General features: G+C 51.2%; 1 protein-coding gene across 19 annotated transcripts in view; it reads right to left on the bottom strand.

Moving 5' to 3' along the window:
- Positions 1-21,209, bottom strand: part of KMT2C (lysine methyltransferase 2C) — a 286,456-nt gene that overhangs the window by 3,944 nt on the left and 261,303 nt on the right. For 5 of the 19 annotated variants that reach the window (XM_021079123.1, XM_021079121.1, XM_021079122.1 and 2 more), the window contains 14 exons: positions 16,625-16,837; positions 15,745-15,909; positions 14,154-14,295; positions 13,881-14,028; positions 11,926-12,104; positions 11,685-11,821; positions 10,623-10,872; positions 9,371-9,510; positions 8,850-8,957; positions 6,535-7,654; positions 4,846-4,982; positions 3,719-3,861; positions 3,285-3,453; positions 8-124 (listed from right to left, as the gene is read on the bottom strand). In XM_021079123.1, coding sequence (XP_020934782.1) covers positions 8-124; positions 3,285-3,453; positions 3,719-3,861; positions 4,846-4,982; positions 6,535-7,654; positions 8,850-8,957; positions 9,371-9,510; positions 10,623-10,872; positions 11,685-11,821; positions 11,926-12,104; positions 13,881-14,028; positions 14,154-14,295; positions 15,745-15,909; positions 16,625-16,837 — 3,168 coding nt within the window. Of the gene's footprint in view, positions 1-7; positions 125-3,284; positions 3,454-3,718; positions 3,862-4,845; positions 4,983-6,534; positions 7,655-8,849; positions 8,958-9,370; positions 9,511-10,622; positions 10,873-11,684; positions 11,822-11,925; positions 12,105-13,880; positions 14,029-14,153; positions 14,296-15,744; positions 15,910-16,624; positions 16,838-21,209 lie in introns of those variants that run through there. The other 14 variants (XM_021079140.1, XM_021079138.1, XM_021079131.1 and 11 more) reach the window with 13 other exon arrangements.

The raw sequence follows: 21,209 nt of genomic DNA, 5'->3' as shown, positions 1-21,209 counted from the left end.
CGCTCACCTGCGACTCGTAGAGCTTCTCCTTCCTGTTGGCGACCTCGTTCCGGATGATGGTCCCGATGTACTCGATCACCATGGTGTGCTTCTCGATGTCCCGCGCAGCGTAGAGGCCCAGCCCCTGCACGCAGCACGAGCGGCTCAGCACCGCGGCCGCCCGGGACTCGGGCCTGTGCCGCCTCCCCCGCCCCGGGCCATAGAAGCCCTTCACCCGAAGCGACCAGATCGTGTCCACTGACCGCAGCACCAGCAGCCTTACCGCGCAGAGCGACGCGATCCGTGCCTCGTTTCTGTGTCTTTCTTGCACTCAACTCTGAGGCGTGTGAACAAGCCACACTGCTGCCCAGTCGAGCGCTCGCATCCGGATGGCCTACCTTATACGGAATAGCTCGCTGAGTGAGAGCCCGCTATTTCTTTCTTTCTTTTTTCCTTTTTAGAGCCGCATCCTTGGCACATGGAAGTTCCCAGGCTCGGGGTCAAATCAGAATTACAACTGCCGGCCTACACCACAGCCACAGCAACGTGGGATCTGAGCCGCGTCTGCGGCCTACACCACAGGTCATGCCAATGCCAGATCCTTAACCCACTGAGCGAGGCCAGGGATCGAGCCTGAGTCCTCATGGATACTCGAGTTCGTCAACTGCTAAGCCACAAAGGGAATGCCTCCACTGCTGTTTCTAAAAGGACCTGACATAACAGTAAACTTATAAAGCAGACCGAGGGCTAAGTGTGAGGATGGCTCTACCTGCAGCTCCTGCATTTCTCAACCGAAACTGACCAGCCTCATCAAGCATGACCTGGAGCACCCAGTACGGGGCTGCTGTTAGGAGATTTGGTATGTGAACTGAATTATCTCCTGAAAAAAACATTTATGCAGTTTGTCTCTTCAGTCCCAGAGGTGATGCAGTTGTGAACAAACCAGAACACACAAAAAGAAACTGTATGGACATCAATATAGTTTGGTGTAAGAGACAAGAAGATCAGTGGAAACAAACAGAATTCAAATTGCCCCAAGTACACACCAACAATTCAGGTACCGTGGTTTGGTGGTCATTAAAACTCAGTTTAATATGGCTGGGTTATAGATTACTAAATGGTAACTAGATCATCAATGGAAAAAAAAATTCTTAAACATAAAATATAAAATTCTTAAAAGAAAAAAAATTAAGAGACGATACATGTACACTATAGCCTGAACCAAGAAGAGAAGCTACAGAAAATCATGCATGTTTGACTATGTGAGAAATTCCTCTACAAAGTATCCTTTGCCCAATCCTACAAGTACTCGTAAATTGAAAAACAGAAACAGGACGTGAATGCAGTTCACATGAGAGCACATCCCAAGGGCAAACACTACAAGTTGCAGCTGAGGCAACAGTGGCGGGGTCTGTGCTTCGGAGGCTGGCGAAAACACAAAAGGGTGTTAACACTGCAAATGGGAGAATAAGAAACAGCCCCCACGGTGAACACTGCAGGAAGACGCGTGTGACAACAGCCTTTCTAGAGAACAGGCAATAGCCACTAAAATGAACAGCGAACATACATGCAGAAATCTCACTTTGGGGCAAACACCCCACAGGAGTGATGCTATCGAATACACAGGGATATCTGTACAAGATGCTGATGTTTAGGTTAAAAAAATAACTGTAAACAAAATAAAATGCTCATCAGTAGTGGAGCTGTTTGTTTAATCACGGCTCATCAACACTGTCGACATCGGGGTGAGAGCCAGATGAACAAGGAGTCTGTATGTTGGTGAAAAAAGGGACGCAGAAAATTATAGAGAATGTGACCCCACTTTTACACACGCACATAGCTGTGTGTGTACCTGCAAGAGAGTAGCGTGGCAAAAATACAGGCTCTGCACCAGGTCACTGACATGGCTACCTGGGAGGGGGGTGGAGGGAGGAAGGAAAAAGATGACCAAACACCCAAAACCCTGCAAAGTGCTTCAGGCTAAAGATGACAGACTCGACAAGGCAGCTGCGAAACCACTGGCTCGGAAGTCAGGGGCTGACACCAACACCTAGGAACAGGATGGCTAATGCGTGCTCAGAAGGGATGTCTGGAAACCTTCGAAAAGAGAAGCAGCTGAGCCGAGGAAACACCCCTGCCGGGAGCAGAGCTGGACCCCATCTCCCGGGAATCTCAGAGCCTCCATTCCCGAGGCAGCGGCAGACAGGCCAGGACAGCATCGTATGTGTAACACAAAGACGTCAGATAGAGAGATGCAAAGCAGAGGACAAGGCCACAGCACAGGCAACCTTCTCTGGTTGGGCTGCACCAAAACCCACCATGGGCCCCACCTCGGGAGCCAGATTCAGTGAGGCTGGGCCCCCAACCCTGCAAAGCCCCAGGCAGTGCTGGTGCCCACGGGCTGGGATCCACACTGTGACCCCGGCTTCAGGGTCTGATTTTGCATATGGAGCGAAACAGAGGTCAAACGTGGACAAGAACAAATGCAAAACCAATTCCCAGACCCGCTCAGGGTCACGCTGCTTCAGGTGGAAAGGGCTCATCAAGTGAGAAAAGGAACAAATAAAAAGGATCCCAACGCAGGCTCATTTTGGTGAAAAGAGCAAATATCAAGAATCCAGAGGGGATCCCTTCAGGGTGGAGGAAGGGGCACCTGAGTAAGTTCAGCTCTGGAAGGCAGCTCAGGTCTACACCTGAAGGGGTCCCCTGGCTTCCGATAGAGACAGGCAGGCCCGCGCAGCTGCCTACAGGTGAGATGGGCCGGCAGAGCGGACGGCAGGGCGGCCAGCTTTTGAGAGGACTTTTCAGAATAGAAGGCAACCGAATCCCTGGACGCTTTGGATCTGGGGGTGAGGAGGCTAACGCCCAGGACCAGTGGGCAGCTGTGGGGCTCAGGGACCAGGAGGAGGAGGGCCTCGTGGCTCCGTCCTAAGGGAGCGGTGGGCAGCCGTCTGGGTCCTGGGCCGCTCGCAGGAAGGGGGAGCACAGGGAGGCCCTCGGGGCTTAGACGGCTATGCCGCAGGCCGCAATCCATCAGAAGATGAAAAGAAGGCTCCCCGAGGGTAACTTCCAAAACTGGGCACCTTCAGAAAATCGTGGCATTTGTATCCTTCACAAGGGCCTTCAAATAGCTCTGAGGAAGGCGCCACAGAGCCGGTGGGTGGAACGTCCACGGTCCCTGCCCTCTGTGAGCTCAGCGGGACCCAAGGAGGTGGCGGCGGTATGGCGGGCGAATAAAAGACGGCCCCACGGGGACTCCTCCCGCGCCGGCCACCCCCTCTCCCCGGAGACGCAGCTGTCCTCACCTGAATCCGAGACCGGGCCAGGTACACGTTCGACTTCCACTCGGTTTTCATCTTGCGGTACTGGGACGACTTGGAGTGGACAAACTGCTTGCTGTAGGGCGCGTTCAGCTCCCCGGTGACTGTGCTCTGGAAGGACTTGGACGTGCTGGTGCTGTTCAGGGTGTGAGGCCTGCGGACGCGGCAGCCGGCAGGAGGAGACAAAGGAAAACTGAAGCTACCCCTGCAGGAGGCCCCGGGCCAGGCTGGTTCAAGTGCTCAGGGAGGGGACACACGCAAAGCCGCCTAGCAGAGCCACACGGCGGGGCCTCCGAGGCGGGCGGCACGGACACAGCCAGAGACAGCAGGGTTTGTAAGCAGCAGACAAATCCAGCACAGAAAACCACTAATACGCCTAGAAACCCTGGGCTGTACTATGTGAAGTTAAAACAAAATACCTTAACACAAACCTCTTGACATGGGCACTCATTTTAGGTTCAGAACGGGCACAACCTGTGGGGTTGACGGCAAGAGGAAGCTCCATGAGCGGGTTGCGGCCGTACCGGAAGGTGTAGTTTTCACACGCCTCAACCCCAGGGAGCTGGAAAGAAGGCAGATAACGCAGGGGTCACTCATCCGACCGAGACCACAGGGAACCTGAGCGGCCCAAGGATGGCCTCACTCGAATCACTGCTCGAGTGTTTGTTCTCTTTTTGTCTTTTTAGGGCCGCACCCTCGGTGCATGGAGGTTCCCAGGCTAGGGGTCGAATCAGAGCTGCAGCCGCTGGTCTACACCACTGCTCACGGCAATGTTGGATCCTGAACCCACTGAGCAAGGCCAGGGATTGAACCCGAGTTCTCATGGATACTAGTTGGGTTCTTAACCCACTGAGCCACAAGAGGAACACCTAACTTGTCGACATTTTCAAGCTGCTGGTTACAGGACGCTCCTCTAACTTGCTAACACAGCAGCCTGCACCAGAAGCTGACTGTGATGGGCTCATCGCTGCCAGGGCCCTGGGAGGACAGTGGTCACTTAGGCTACTCTGTCTCTGGACTTTTCTAGGCTGTACGTCCGGGGACACAGTCCCCTGGAGACGTAGCAGCTCCGTATGGTCCAGGCAGGTCTCCACCAAACCAAGCAGCTGGTACTGCACCCAGGGCCCCAGGGGCCTCTCCTTCTCCAAAGAAAACCCATGCATGACTTCCTTCTGGAAAACAATGCCTTGTAATCACGCAATTTTCCAGAAGCACTGGGTGCCGACTGGCAAACGAGAGTGTGATCTCACAGGCTTATCAGGAGGAGGCGTCAGAGAAGATGGGCTCCTGAAACCCACCTGTCCTCGGGGACCGAACCTAGGACGCCGGGTGCAGGGTGGGCGCACCCACCTCCCGCGGGGCCTCCCAAGCCCGGGGAACACAGACATTCACGGGGTCTCCCAACTCCCGGAGGCCTCGATTTCTTTAAGAGACAGGAGTTCGTCTCCGGCAAAGCCACCACCCTGAAGGGGCGAGAACCTAAGGGCTCGGTGCTGAGCCGTGCAAGAGGACAGTGACCCCAGGTCACGTGCGCCCGGGCACTCACTGATTCGGCGATCCGCGCCACTGCAGAGACCGTCAGGCCGAACAGGTCCTCTCCTTTTAAATAGGCTGGGAAAAGCTGGAGCATTTCAGATTTTTTTCTCACACATGCCACAGGCTCCAAAATTTTATCCCAGACACCTACATATGGACAAAAAAGAATTTTTTTGGTGACACACTTGCTCTTAGCAGAACAGCGAGGAAAACAGGAGGCGGCATCCAAGCAAAAGGGCAAAAGAGACCGACCAGACCCATGTAAAGCCAGTGAGCAGCGCTCTTAACACGCCTGCTGTTGCCTGCTGATCAGATGGCAGCCTTTTTAAAGACCTGATTGGAGTTGCCGTTGTGGCTCAGTGACTTAAGAATCCAACCAGTATCTGTGATGGCACAGGTCTGATCCCTGGCCTCACTCAGGGGGCTAAGGATCCGGCGTTGCCGTGAGCTGTGGTGTAGGTCACAGATGCAGCTCGGGCCTGGTGTTGCTGTGGCTGTGGAACAGGCCTGCAGCTGTGGCTCCGATTCGACCCCTAGCCTGGGAACCTCTATATGCCGTGGGCACAGCCCTAAAAAAAAGCCCACTCCCCCAAACAAACAAACAAAAAACCTGATGAAGTTTGGGAGGAAAGGATATGTTACATTAAGGAAAAGTGGGAAGACCCTTTAATGTAACTGAAACTCACGTAGGTAGTTAACTCACTTTCATGCTGGCCAAGCTGCGTATTAGATTTTCAAATGATTAGTCCAATTAAGTAGCATCAATAAATATGTCCTTTCCTCTCAGCGTTAGACTGAAATATTGAAATTCCTATTCCCATTGGCATTATCTTCCTTTCATTTATTTTCCTTATCAGCCAGACCCACGGCATATGAAGTGCCTGGGCCAGGGTCGAATCCAAACCACATCTGCGACCCACACCACAGCTGTGGCAACACCAGACCCTTAACCCCCTGTGCCGAGGTGGGGATCGAACCCGTACTGCCAGAGACAACACCTGGTCCTTCACCAGCTGAGCCACAGCAGGAACGCAGCGATTATCTTTAGAACATGTTCATACACTTAAAAACTAAATTTTAGAAAAGCAGTTGGACAATACATTGTACACCCGTAAAAATGACAATCCAGGCTTAACCCCAGAGGCCAAAACTGTATGTGCCTGTTTTCTGGCTCTACACGTGTTTAAGATCTGAGGCTCCCGGAGTTCCCGTGTGGTGCAGCAGGTTAAGGACAGGCGCCGTCACAGAGGCGGCACAGGTCACAACCGCAACCTCCACGCGTCTCAGGTGCAGCCACACACACAGAAAAAGTACTATCCGATACACCTGGAGACAACACACACTGTGCTTTAAATACGGTCCCCACCTTCTAGGTGCCACTAAGAAGAGAACCCCAGGGTAAGCGACAGGCAACTTCTACCAAGAAATGCTTCTCCTGCTCGCTTCATACACTCTGCTGGGACATATATTCTGACTTAGAGCAAGTCCAGCACGTGTTTGGGAAACAGTGTGGCAAAGACCGCAAGAGACGACAATACAAAGACGTCAGGACTGACTGGCGTTTCTGAGTGAAGCCCCCGGGCCCTGCTGCTATAAAGGATGAGAACTAGGAGAAGGCACCCAGGGGGACGGACGGCAAACGCTCAGGCACCCCACCCTGGAGTGACCAGCCCTGCCCAGCGTCCAAGCGGGGCCTCACCTTTCGGCGACGTGTCGCTCAGGACAAGGTCTTCGTGGCCGTGCTCCACGATCCTGATCACGAACACGGGGCGCCCGTCCTTCTCCTCGATGGAGCACAGGTAGCGGCAGCGCCGGTTGGCGTAGCGCGTGCTCCAGTAGAGCCGGCTGGCCTCGTAGCCCACGGGGAAGAGCGCCTTGGCCGAGTGGAAGGCCTGCATCTGCTGCGGGAGCAGCTGGCCGATGGTGTGGAAGATGAGGCTGCCCACCCGGAAGGTGTGGTCGCGCTCCCCCCGCTGCACGATGCTGGCGATCTGCCGCACCTCGTCGCGCTGCACGTAGACCCTCCTGAAGACGGCGAAGGAGCTCAGCTCCTGCTCGTGGACCCCCTTTGGCTTATGCATGGGGCACAGCGTGGTTTTGTCTCGGAAGAACATGCACTGAGCTTTCACGGCGCAGGTGAAGTGGTAACTGTTGGTGCATCGAAATCGGTGGCACCCGCTGGTGGCCCCCATCTTGTGGCAGAAGACACACTTCATCTGCAGGCCGCGCCTGAGGGCGAGCTCGACGTTGATTAAGGCGCCAGCCTGGGTCTCGTAGACCTCGGTGGACCACAGCGCGCAGTTCAGGTGCACCCACAGGTCCAAGTCGAGGTTGAGCAGCCGGGCCGGCCCGTCTGTCAGGCCGTCGCCTTCTTCGTGGCAGAAGCAGCACTTCCGATAGTCTCTGGGCACAGGATCGGGCTTCAGGGACGTGCCCAGTTTCTTCAGAAACTCATCGATCTCCTCCTCGCAGGGGGGTCGGAACGCCCCCTTGGGGACCACGATGTGGACGCTCCACTTCTTCCACTTCATGCCCCGCCACTTCTTAGCGCTCGGCCGGCAGTCCTCCAAGCCGCCGTGGACGGTCCTCAGCCGAGGCTTTAACTTGACGGTGACTTTCAGCTCATCGGGCTTTGCCTCGACCTGGGCGGCTTCAAAAGCAGGAGGGAACGTGATGGGAGGCGACGCGGGGGGCGAAGCTGCCTCCTGGAACTGCGGCAGGCAACGCACATCCAAAGTGGAGATGTTGGTGCTGTACTGATGGAAAGCTCTGGAAGGTGGCTCTCTGACCGGTGACTGTGGCAACGAAGCCATGCAGTCCTGAGCAATAAAGAGAAGCACAAAAACGAGGCATTCAAGAGCCCGAACAGCAACCGGCACTAGAACAAGGCAAAATGAGCAACAGGGTTCTGACCGTCTTCGGCTGGGGCTCTGAACCTGAGTGGCGAGGACTTTTGGGCAGCACGAGTCGGTGCTCAATGTCCAGTATTTACAGATCAACAGGGACAGCGTATTTTGCTTAAACTTCCATGGACACTCACTTGCAAACCATAATAAAGCCAGAAAAATCAGTACTGCCAGTGCCTGCTGAATTTACACGACACAACTTCAGCTCACTCTCTCTTACACGCTCACCCCACCCTCCGAAATTCCCGTTTGTTAATCTTAGGCTTAGTTAGTTGGCAGACGCGTGAGGGAGGGGAAGACGTCCCCTGCCAGCAAACGGGGCACAGTGAACTTTCCTCAGAGGCGGGGGGTTGGGATCCAGCTGCTGAAAGGGCTGAGCTGAGAGAGAAGCTCCATTAGTTTCTCTTTGGACTCAAAGTGTCACAAACAAGTCAAAGAGCAAACCCACAGCCTCTCCTCATACACCCCTTCCTATGTGGTTCTGAAAAAAGATAAGCCTCACATAAAGTCCAGAAGCAGCCAGGCATTGCATACCCCTTCAAAAATTATTTGGCGAAAAAACAAAACCAAAAACAATTCCTTCTCTCATCTAGGCAGATATAGTTTAACGTCTAAACTTACTGCATGTGGGAAAACCACCCTTCACGTCGTCCGCGTCCCCTTCACACCCAGACGCACCCAGAGAACCACGCAAAAGCAAGCAGGCCTTTCCCACCGCAGCATGAGAAAGGCACTTCCCCCCCAGAATACATGAAGAGCTTCCAAATGCGTCTGTGAACAGGTTTTGCCATTGGGATAAAAATCAATGCAGCAATCTTTCACAGCTGTAATTAAATTATTTGTAATTAAATAAGATTTCGGATTTTAGTATTAGGGTTTTACTCAATTCTGAACTTTTAAGATATAATTCAGATCTACCCGCTCTTGCCAAAGAAGCTAAACTTATTTAACCGGCAACAACAACCGGGACCAATTGCTCTTTCTCAGCTCGGCTACCAAGCAGGTGAGTGGCACCTGCTCCCACTCCCCGGGAGAGCTCTGCGTGGGGCCGGGGCACATTCCCAGACACGCAAGCTCCTCCGCACAGACGGAGACGGTCGAGTTTTACCTTGCTCTCCGAGTTTTTTGCTTGGGCAGCTGATGAATAGAGAACAAAGCAGTTGTTACTGCAGAAGACAATGTCCTTTTCCACCCTACTGGAGCTTTCTCGGAAATCCTGAAAGGCAACGAGAAACGTGGGGGGAGCTCAACAAGTCAAAAGTTAATAAAAACAAGATCTTTACAGAGTTGGTTTTTATGTTCTGCTCCAAGTGAAAAGTAGCCACCTTAGAAGTACACAGATAACTGCGAGCTGATATTTAGCATGTAATGATTTCGCCACAAAGACACACTTACAGAAATAAACTTTACTTTCCATATTTCACTGAACTTAAAAACACGCCGTTCTAACAGCGTCCACCTTAACAGCCAGCTGCGGTAATCTGGTTTTAAGCTTAAGCACAAGGAACATAAGTAGAGGCTCCTTCCCGCAACGGATGTCCCGTGGGTGCAGGAGCAGGGCCCTGCCCAGGCGGCCGGCAGGGGCGGGGACGCCCACACCCACACTCACCCACACCCACACTCACATACCTTGTTCACAAAGGCCAGGTCTCTGACCGACTTCCTCACGCCGCTGCCCAGAATAACCACTTTGCAGTGGCAGCACCACTGTGGTCTGAGGGCCGCACTTTCTGCAATGCCATGACTAGCATCCTTGTATCCAGAAAGACCTAGAGGCAAAAGACTTCTGTCAGCGGCTAAACCTGACCGGTCGCACAGATGGTACATGATGACCAGCTATATACCGTATCAATCTACTGTAACGTGGTTCATTTAACTTACCGTGTATTAGTCTCTGTTAAGTAATAAAAGCCTAATCTGAGCAATGGCTACGGGGCGCCTCTTGCGTGCACGACCCTGGGGTACAAGCAGAGGAGCCCAGCTCACACGGCTGAACGACAACTGGGCCGCGAGACGTGTGGGGGGAACCGGGTCACCCGCTGGGCCGTGTTCAGCCTCCGTGCGAGTGGCCGGGAGGGAGACCACGTATGCTCGAGGGCGAAGACGACACGAAAGGTCTCGTGGGAGGTGAGGAGGGCGTGCATGGGCTCTTCAGTGGGTGTGATTCGGAAACTCAAAGAGGGAGCGCGGCAGGCCCGGGGCCAAGAGGAAAGTGTACGGGCTCAGACCCCAGAGCACGAGGCCCCCTCAGAGCACATCCTCCGTGTGGCCGAGAAGCCAGAGAGGGAGGAGCAGGGGAAAAAAACCCATGTGACAGAAGCAGCCCGAGGCTGAGAACTCCCCCTCCAACAGGAGCAACTCTCGGGGAGGTTCAGGGATGAGCACTGGGAAGCTGCGGGGCTACAAGAGCAGGTGAGGGCAGCAGGGGGCCACCCCACACGGGTGAGTGCGGAGATGGGGCAGCAGGGTGAGGGCAGGCCAGTCAGGCAGACACACAGGAACGGACGTGGCCCAGGAGAGAGGAAACGGCGAGGGGAGCGAGGGGAGCGGGAGCACTGCTGCAGGAGGAGGGGAGAGGAGCACCGGCCAAGCCGCCTGCCCGCCACGGTGAGAAGCGAGCAGCAGGTGGGGCGCAGGAGAGCAAGAGGGGCCCCGGCGTCGGGGATGGGCGCGCACCCCCGCGCCTCCGGGCTGACAGCTGGATAGAACGGAAAGCTCAGGCAGGCCCATGAGACACAACACCCAGAGCGTTAATCCACCAAGACTCCGCGCCAACACGTTCCCTGGACGTGTTCAAAATTAAGGTGAGATTTTAAAGAGAATAAGCTTAACTTTGGAATCAAGAATGAATCTGGGGTTACCGAAATGTAAACCAGCTCACCGTTGCTCGCTGGAGGAAAAGGCACATTAGGCTGCTTCAGGTGGTAAGAGCTGGCTAATCTGGGAGGGTTTGCAGGTCCTGGTGGAGGCCCACGAAGAAATAAGCGCTGTCGATACTCCAAACCTGGGTTTACTCTGTGGCTACTGACCACACCCACGGATGGACCATCTGGGGCATTACTAACCTCATAGCTGTTAGGAATTCGGACGTGGAGAAGGTCGGAAAACGCAGCCACAACACTGCTAATGTTCTAAAACAAAATTGCAAACGCGGTGTTACCCACCCAGACAGCGACCACGAACCACGGAAGGTCGCCTGCGGGACACACGCAGGCTGCAAATCCAGTGACGTTCTTCAGACTAAGAGGGGATTACGATGGGCCCGACCCAAACAAAGCCTCGGCGGACAGGAGTCCTCATCCCGGCAACCGTCGGTGCCAAGTATCCGAAGAGCAGTAAACTCTCGCAGACACTGAAGACACGGAACGAGCCAAACCGTGTCCCCGATGGTACAGCTGGTCGTCGCCTTCTCCAAGGGGCCTCTGCCCAGCTCTGGACAAACAGTCCAGGAGCCCACGCTACTGCTACGTTCTGCTGACAACGGCAACACCCCATCACTGGACTATGAGCTTGGCCACCACCATCTTCAAGAATTGAGTTAAAAAAAAAAAAAATCCCAGCCATGGGCTAGTGTTTGGCATGAGCTGCTGTTCAACATTCATCCCCCTTCTGGAAAACTTCCCTCGCTGACCAAGTTCTTTTTCACTGCTTTAATTTTCTCTGTGCAGACAGTTATCAAAGGGTTTCTCCTTCTCTAAAGAGTTCCCTGCCATACACACCCTTGAATAAAAAAGGCAACTCTCACTCTTTGCCCTTTGCCCTGATGTGGACCCATCTGTCTGATGCTTGGTCACAGCTGTGGCGGCAGCAGACGTCCGAAGTGACCCCCCGAGCCTACCCAAACTTGAATCTTTCATCCGCAACGACCCTGCTGTGCGTGCCACTGACACACCCTAAAAATGGGGACATATCCCATAACGTCAAAAAGCCATTTCCTCTTTACCTCAGCAGCTGTCGGATGCAGAGTAATTGCCACAGATATGAGACCCGATCTGGGACCATTTGGGGAGGAACCAAACGGTGATGTGAAAAATAAAGTGCCTGGTTCAGTTTTGATGTCATTCCTTCTAGATTCCAAACCTTAAAAGAAGAAGGATTAACTGCGTGTTAACCATGTTTCAAAACACGAACGGGCGCGGCCCGGCAGAGGCAGACAGCAACTGGGTGGTGAGGCCCGGCCCTACCTTTCCCGGGATGGCTGGGAAGGATCGGGATGATGGGGGATGGCACCGGCTCCGGAGGCTCCTCTTTGACCAGTGACAGATCCGGGTACCTGCTGACTTCCATCCCGACCACGCTCTCCGGAGAGGATGAAGGAACAAAGCTGTCAGGGGTGTCCCGACCACCACCGTGGTCCTGGATCCTAAGAGACAGGCAAACACAGTGCGCGTCAGCCGCGCACACCCAGCCCTGGGTGCTTCCCACACCAACCCGGCCCCCGCTATGTGCGTGACCTCTGCACAACAACAGCAGCCCAAGGAGCCAAGGATTGGGGCCAACCAGGAAATCTCTTGGGGAAAAAAAACAACAAATGTGTTTAACTATAAGGTAATCTCAATGGTAAGTTTCCTTCTGACTAAAGCTTTAGCATCCGAGTGTAAAGACCTGCCAAAGAAGGAAGATGATTGATGGGATCACTATGCGGCATGGAAAGGATGGATGCTCACACCTCGGCCAAGTTCCAGATCACTGAGCCTAGGGCACCCTCCTGCAGCTGGGAAAGAAAGAGCCGGCCCCCATCCGCAGTCCCACGCGCACAGAGCTCTCCGGGCTGCCGCTCACGGACAGCGGCAAGGCTATCCCTCGTGACCTCACAGGCCTTTGTTTTCAAAACGATGAAGTAAGGTGAAAAAAGAGGGGGTCCAGGCCCAGAAGCTAGAGGTTGCCAAGGCAGCTGGGCTAAATGTTGTAGCGCAGCCCAGGAACCTGGGTCCCGCGCTCCTCCCCGGAAGAGAGGCCGTCCTGCTGAAGGCTGCTGAGAGAAGCGGCAAGAGAGGCTTCCAGGGCGTCCCTGTAAAACCCAGCAGTGGGCACTCAACACGCACGCCCAGAGGCCACCTCCCGTCCCGCGGCTGCTCCTGAGTCACCCAGCTGGCACCAATCTAGCCGCCGGGTACAGGAGAGAGAGAGACCTGCTCCTCACTCCTCCTCCCCGCAGAGTTCTCTCATTAATACAGTACAGAGACTTCGTCCAAAGGACAGCGCATCAAAGGGGGGGGGCACCAGATTCTCTGAGGAAGAGAGTCACTTGATGAGGCCTGTAAGAGCCGCTCCTGGACCTGACCAGCCGGTGTGATTATCTACTAGGGGATGCTCTTCTCCCCATTCCGAATCTTGGGCTCCAGAACTGACACCAAGAGCATGGTGGTACCCGCCATCTCTTCCGCAAAAGCACTCACCGATCTCCCTGACTGCTGCCCTTTGAATCTGGCATCTGCAACCATCAGTAAACCCAGGAAACCAAAAGAACAGCTTATAAAGGACAATGATCTTTGGGGTTTTTTGCTTCTCATTTTTGGCCGAGCCTGAGGCAAGCACAAGTTCCCAGGCCAGGGATCCAAACAGAGCCACAGTAATGACAACGCAGGATTCCCTAACTGCTAGGCCACCAAGAACTCTCGACAATAATCTTTGAAATATTTTGCATGGAGAGTCCCACTGCCTTAATGTTCGATTACTATTCTGTTGAACTTCCTATATAAGATTTTTTAAACACACAAATAAATTATATTCAACAGCGTGTTTCATGAACTTTAAATTCTAAGGAAAATCATTCACCAAATTTTACCTTTCAAGTGTTTGCTATTCCTACAAACATTATGCTATACATACACATATATACTCTTTTTTTTTTTGGTCTTTTTGAGGGCTGCACCCTTGGCATATGGAGGTTCCCAGGCTAGGGGTCGAATCAGAGCTGTAGCCGCCGGCCTACGACACAGCCACAGCAACGCCAGATCTAAGCCGCGTCCTACACCACAGCTCACGGCAACGCCGGATCCCTTAACCCACTGAGCGAGGCCAGGGATCGAACCCGCAACCTCATGGTTCTTGGTCAGATTCGTTTCCGCTGCGCCACGATGGGAACACCTACGTTTTTAAGTAAATAACTAGAAATCTCAGAAAAAGGAACTTCTACCTTAATTCCTCCTGATTGTTATGAGGTGGTGTTGGGAGTGAAGCTGGAACATCCACTGTCTTTGGGCCTTGAGCAATCGCTCTGGCTAACAAGTCATCCTGTGGTCTGAACGGCAGCTGAAATGGTTTAGGTCCCAGACTTTTGGTAACTGGAAAAGCAGAAACACAAAATCATGAATACATTTAGTCAAGGGATGAGCAGGCAGGCCCTTACCACCCAACCGGCACTGCACCCCCACAGACCCGGCACGGGACCGGGAGGCTCGCGTCCTACCTTCTTGGCTCACTAACACTCCAGCTTTTCCAGCCAGCTCTTCAGTTGTCGCAAAACCATTTGCCATCTTCTGACAAGCCATAGGAGGTGGTGTAGGAGGAAGAGAGGCAGGGGGTGTTGGAGGATTACTTAAATTATTCTGCTGCAGGAGACCAAAAGATTTTAAATTATATGCTACTGAGCAAATATGCCACGACCTTGCTAAAACTTAGTTCTGTGAATGTTTAGTGCAGGGAGGCAAGGCTACAGAAATGTAATCAGAGGCATCTGCCTTCCTAAAACGTTCACCAAGAAGAAGAATAAACGCACAGGCCAGGAGGCTTTTTGATGGAACAAAGAGTCATCATCTCATGGACATTATTACCCATTTGCTCACTCTGCACAGCTTGAGTACTCGGCTTTGAAATTAAGAAGCAAATTTACATTATGCCTGATTCTATTCAAGTTGCACTGTTAAAGGCAGTGAGGGGATTGCTTTTAAAATTCAACCGATAAATTGTAAAAAGTTCTGCAAATTTTCCTTTACTCATTCTCATTAAGATATGCCCCAGTCCTACCAAAACTTGAGAATTTAAGATCCTAATCCAGTAACTGCAACTCATGTCTCAGGTATTAGGTATCTAGATTGTCCAAAATCTCAAAAAGAAGCAATACAAGTAGCAATACTACTAAATCGACTGCATCATTAACAGACATAATTTCCCGTCAAACATTTCTCCCTGCTTAACATGTGTCACCAGTTTGTCATTTATCGACTGGGTCGCCTCTCAGGGATTGTTGGAATCTACCGATAATATCATGTCAAGTGCAAGGTAAAATTACAAATCTTGCAAAGAGCTAGGATTTCAGGAAGAGGATGAAGTTGTGTGGAGAACAGCTTGCAGCAGAAGAGAAGGCAGTTACAAGAGTTAGGAGAGGTTCTAACTGAAGAGAAAAGCCAACAATGATAATAAATGGAGCATCACAAGAGACTGATTTTACTATTAAAGAAGAGAAGCCCTCAGGAAAACTGATGATACTCTGAAATATTTTTGCAAAAAAGATCACTTTACACAAGTCAGATGTGAAGTAAAGAATGTCTAATAAGCCTATCAAAAAACTTCGTTAAAAAAATACCAAAAGATAAACTTGGTGTAGTTTGATACTTATTTTAGCAGCCTAAGGATTCATGCCTAGTTGTAATTAGCGCCTAAATTATTAGACAAAACACATGTTTAAATTTTTTATTTTATTTTTCAAGGCAAATTCCTAATTTTTTATTCTATTTTCTACGAATTTGGATTCATTTTAGTTCTTAAAATTAATAGAGATTAAGAACTAATAGAGATTATAGGAAAATAATATTTTCCCTACCACAGAAATCTATAATGGATGTTTTTCACCATTTGTATACTGGCCCCTACGAAAACTTTTGAATGTTCATATTAGAAACACTTCCCCCAGTAAAAATGTTTAGCTTTTTAGTTGAGCAAAAGTTTAAATGACACTTGGAAGATGCGATGTAAACTCGATGGAAAACCAAGACAAGCTCTACCAATTCTGACATGGCATCCAAGAGGAAGCGCGGTGACACCTTGGCAAAGAAACATACCTTGTAGATCAACTGAGAATAGTAATCCGAAACCCCTTCAAGGGTAGCACTGCCAAAAGCTCCTAGAAGTCGATTCCCACTATTAAACGGGCCACTGCCGTAAGGAAGAAAGTGGGCAAAGTTCACTCCAATGACTGGTTCCATTAGAGGGAGCAGAGAGAGCTGCTATTGAAAAACACATTTAAGAGTAATGTACATGATAAATAAAACAAAGGTTTCTCAATTTTTCTAAGACCCGAGGCCACTTAGTCAAATAAGGTTTGAGAAAAATAAAGACTTAAAAATCTCAAGTATCAAAATGCTGGAATAAGTGAGAGAGACTATAGAATCTTTGAGATATACTTAAAAATGAGCCTTGTTCTCATCTGTCTTAAAGGGATGCTGCCAGGCATCTAACAAGAAAAGCACCTTCCTTATCTTTGCTCAGCAAGGATCAGGGCTGAACTCAGGCTAGGTGCCCCACCCCCCACCCCCCCAGCACTCTCAGCGCCGTCTCCCACTTTCTGTAACAGCCACAGAGGTGGAAGAATGGAGTTTGCTACGGGGAGAGACCGAAGGCTGTGTTTCTCCGCATCCAGAGTCACAAGTAATGCAGACAGATTTTCCCTGGTGCTGAGGCTGCTCCTTTTGAACCTAAGTAAATCTTGACCATTACCAACCAATCCATCTATTTTACTGCAACTCTGTGGGGCCCATAGGATAAGGTGCAATTTTGCTTGCAAACGGGAAAGCTACTAGGTTCCTTGACGACTCTGACCCTGTAACACTCTACTTTCGCAAATGACGGCAACAAAGAGAAAGTCTCCGATTAACAGGGTTGAGAAAGCAGTTGACATCTTACTTCCTTGAATTTTTAAAGGGGCTGCCATGAAGAACTCACCTGTTTCAGGTGCGTAAAGGTCTCAGTGGAAGAGTACATAGCTTGTTTCTCCTCTTCTTCCTTTTTCCTTTTCTTTGACCGAGGTGCTGCCTTCTCCCCAGTCCTCTGCGTCCGTTTGCTTCGCTGCTTCTTGGTTTCACTTCCTCCGTCTGTTTTTGGCAACTGGTTGTTACCACATCCAAAACCACCTTGCATTTGAGCCCCCAAAGTTGGCTAATGTAATTGGAAAGGTGAAGAAATAAGTGAACTCTTCACATGTTTGATTTTCAGCTCATGCTAATCCAGTTCCATCCTAAGACACATATTCTGAACACAGGTACCAAAAGTTAGGGAGGGAAGATGGTGGCATCAAGTGGCCTGTTTTCTGAAAATCGCATCCCTTTTTTCAACCATGATTCTCAGGTATAGGATCAGTAAGCTGCCAGGCTTGAGGAAAGAGCACTTAAGAGTGCCATCCATCTTCCCTTTCTGAGGCAGCGTCACTCCCCGCGCTGGTGCCAGGGCCAGGTTGGAGCTCATTATTCCTGCTCACTGGAGACTGAGCTCCAGGCATGCTCCCAAGCCAGACGGCTGCAGTGAACTTGGTGAGCTATCTGGGCTCCCTTTAGGAAAAGCTGAAACAGAGGTATGTAGAACCACTGACAGGCTCCAGAAAAGCTTCACAGTCTATGCATCTCAGTTCCTAGATGTCTAGCCTGAGAGCTCAACAACACAACACCCAACGCTGCTTATTCAAATTAGTTCACGGTCATACTTTCGACTGAATAGTAACTGCTACATACTTAAAGTCAATGAAAGAGGACCTGTATGACAGCAAAGACCCTTTTATTTTTTTCTTTAAGGATAAGAATAAATCGGTCCTTAAGGAGGTTTTTAAGGGCAGTGCTATCAACACCTAAAAATATGGGACTATTTTTAGGGGCCATTATTTCTAAACTTGACAGCTATACTTTGCTATAGGCAACTACAGTTGCTGAACTTATTTTAATGTGCTCTGCTCTGCCTTGACTCTTTGGGGGTTTGTAGATTACAGTTTCCATTTATATGCATCTAAATGATTTACAAGATGAATGCCAACACTTTTCTCCAAAAAGACAAAGAGTAAGGAGTTTGGGTTTTAGACCACAGAGCATCTGTTACAGCTACTGACTCTACCCTGGTGCCGGCAAAACCAACCACCAACAACTCACAAGCTAATCAGCTTGGCTATGGTCTCATAAAATGTTTTAAATTCACGGGACACTGAACCTTGAATTTCATGTAATTTTCACAGGTTGTGCAATATTACTCTGCTTCAGATTTCCTTCAACTATTTAAAAATGTTTAAAAAGCAACTATGTAGAAACCATCTTAGGAGTTCCCATTGTGGTGCAGCGGAAACAAATCCAACTAGCATCCATGAGGATGTGGATTCAATCCCTGGCCTCGCTCAGTGGGTTAAGGATCTGGAGTTGCAATGAGCTGTGGTGTAGGTTGCAGATGCAGCTCAGATCTGGTGTTGCTGTGGCTGTGGTGTAGGCCAGCAGCTGCAGCTACAATTTGACCCCTAGCCTGGGAACTTCCACATGCTGCTGGTGTGGCCCTAAAAAGCAAAAAAAAAAAAAAGAGAGAGAGAGAGAGAGAGAAAGAAAAAAATCTAAAAACCATCTCAGCTCATACAAAAAACAGAGGAGGCGGAAGTAGGCACGCGGTGCTCTTCCCAGGGTGAGATCAATGGTTCTCAAAGAGTGGTCCCCGGAGCAGCAGAATGAGGACCAAGCCCAGTTAGAAACAAACGCACATTCCCTGGTCCCACCCCAGCCTAATGAGCCGGCCTCCGGGAGGGAGGCCCAGCGCTTTTTGAACTCGCCCGCTAGGTGATTCTGATACATTCAGGAGAACCCTGGCCTAGAGCTAGCCTCTCCCATCCAGACGCAAGGGAAACAGCTTGGATCTTGTGAAAAAATACATTCTGATGGGTCTGTGCCAAGGCACAAGATTCTGCTTCTTAGAAAAAGCCCAGGTAAGGCTGGTGCTGCCGATCCCCAAGACTGTACTGTGAATTGCCCAGGGCGAGGCTGGCTTGGACGAGAAGAAAACGGCAACCGCTTGTGAATTAAGCCTGTGGGGTCAGGCGCTGTAAGGGCGCCATCCGCCAACCCTCACAACCACCCTCGAAAGCAGGTATCGCTACAGTTCACCTGATACCTAACAGTTCCAGAAGAACACAAAAGATTAAAGATCACCCAACCCATCATCTACGCCTGCATGTCATTTTGTGAAAAACCTCATTTTGGTCACGGCTTTCGAAACCTGACGTGGTTTGCTCCCCCTGACGTGAAACACTCACACACGGTGTCCATTCTAACGGCTGCAAACCCCTGTGTGTCTCTGAGGTACACCTGCAGACAGAAACGATCACCGGGAGACCGAGTGTCGCTCTAGCCCGCGGACGCGGGGCTGCGGTGACAGAGGCCCTTCCGTTCTCTCGCTTTTCTCCCTCCGTCAAGACAAGGCTCCCCGTGAGCTGCGTGCCTGGTCACATCCGAGCACGCAGCCCTCCCGCTGGCCTCCTAGGTGGCACTGAAGGTCCCGGGTAGGCGCCACCTTTTCTGAGGGCCGCAAACCAGGGGTGCTCTAAATGCTCTCATCCCCTCGGCCACCCAGCGAGGGGCGCGCTCCTGGCCCCGTCTGGCGGAGAGGGACCCGGGGCGGAGGAAGCCTTCACCGCTGCGCCCTGACTGGGCTGCGTCTGGGCGGGAGCGCTCCGCTCCGCACCCCCACGCACGTGGGAGAAAACAGGGGTCCCCGGCACGGAGGCAACACGGGGCCCGTCCAACTCTTGCCACAACAATTTCGCCCGACGTGAGACGAGGAAGCCAACGGAGTTCAGCGTTTATACAACGGGGCTAACGACCGTGCCCGCCACGCCGTTAGGCGGTACCCACGGGCAGGTGCTCAGCACAGCGCTGGCCGCCGGAAGGCGGTGGAGAAGCATCACCCGTCACATCCTTCCGGGGGGAAGTGAGAACATGACGCCGTCCAAACATGTAATCCATGCACAGCTGATCGCATTCCTTTTTCTATCCTAACAAGTGATATAATATTTTCCATGTATAATGACCAGTATGAGGATTTAACGTCCATCTACTAACGACCAACCCTGTGCTAAGTACTGTGTTGGGTACAGAGGACACCGTGCAGCCCGCGGCCTTCAAGGCGCCACCTGTGTTAAGCGCTGCCACAGACACTGTTACCTGAGCACAAAGGCACCGACACTGACTGCAGACTGGCTGAGCTGAGAAGGGTCCTGGGGAAGATGATTCCAGAGCGGAGTTTAGAAAGAGAAAGATACGGGCCAGGTGTGCAAACGGAAGGGAGAGCGGCACAGGCAGAAACAGCAGCACGTGGCCGAACACGGGAGGGTGAGAGGAGAAGGGCATTCGGGGACTCATGTGGCTCAGGAGTCCCAGGGCACAGGATGCAAAGGACAGACTGGCTAGAGACTGGGCCTATCTGCCGATGACAACTACGACCGAAAAAGTGTCACCCCAAAATTCACAAAAATTACATGAATTAGCACTCAACCTCTACTGAATCAGACAGACAAATAAGAGAAAGCAAAAAGTAAGTCACCACTTGCAAAATCAAAGACTTCATTAACAATCTGAAAACTGCAAACTTAAGGAGTGCCCATTACGGCTCAGCACTAATACATCCGACTAGCACCCACGAGAATGCATGTTCGATCCCTGGCCTCGCTTCATGGGTTAAGGATCCAGTGTTGCCATGAGCTGTGGTGTAGGCCGGCAGCTGTGGCTCTGATTTGACCCCTAGCCTGGGAACTTCCATGTGCTCCGGGCACGGCCCTAAAAAGACAAAAACAAAAAAACAAAAAACCTGCAAATTTAGACGGCAAAACATTCCATTCCATCCTTCAGTTAAAAAATGAAAATTTAACAAAAACCTAATCTGAGAAGCGCTGTCGAGGCAGTTTTACGAATACACTAGCAATGGCACTGCAGCTTCTGAAAGATCAGTGGACCCATGTCTACAACCTAGAGAACCCCAGTCTGGGAAAGAGCTCAGGGCAGTGCATTCAAATGCAGGGGATGGAGTCTTGTAAAGGTGTATTTATACGGAAGTTCTCCATAAAATGAAAACAAAAGCAAGTCCAATGTTTTATAACTTAAAAAGGGCAAAATATTGGAGTTCCTGCCATGGCACAGCAGAAACGATCCAACTAGGAACCATGAGGTTGCGAGTTCGATCCCTGGCCTCACTCAGTGGGTTAAGGAGCCAGTGTTGCCATGAGCTGTGGTGTAGGTCACAGACATGGTTTGGATCTGGCATTGCAACAGGTGTGGTGTGGCCAGCAGCTGTAGCTCCGATTCGACCCCTAGCCTGGGAACCTCCATATGCCACAGGTGCGGCCCTAAAAAGCATAAAAAAAAAAAAAGAAAGAAAAGGGAAAAAAAAGGGCTAAATATTGATTCATGGAAAACTAGAGATAAAAGAGCATCTACATGTAAGCCTGCGTTTGTATAACATGAAGCATTAATACACTGCAACAGAATGAATTCCCAAAATGAGGTAATCCTGAGTG

This window comes from Sus scrofa, chromosome 18 (assembly GCF_000003025.6).
Source record: "Sus scrofa isolate TJ Tabasco breed Duroc chromosome 18, Sscrofa11.1, whole genome shotgun sequence".
Lineage (NCBI taxonomy): Eukaryota > Metazoa > Chordata > Mammalia > Artiodactyla > Suidae > Sus > Sus scrofa.
The sequence above is the reverse complement of the archived record's forward strand: the minus strand, read 5'-3'. Positions and strand labels throughout refer to the sequence as shown.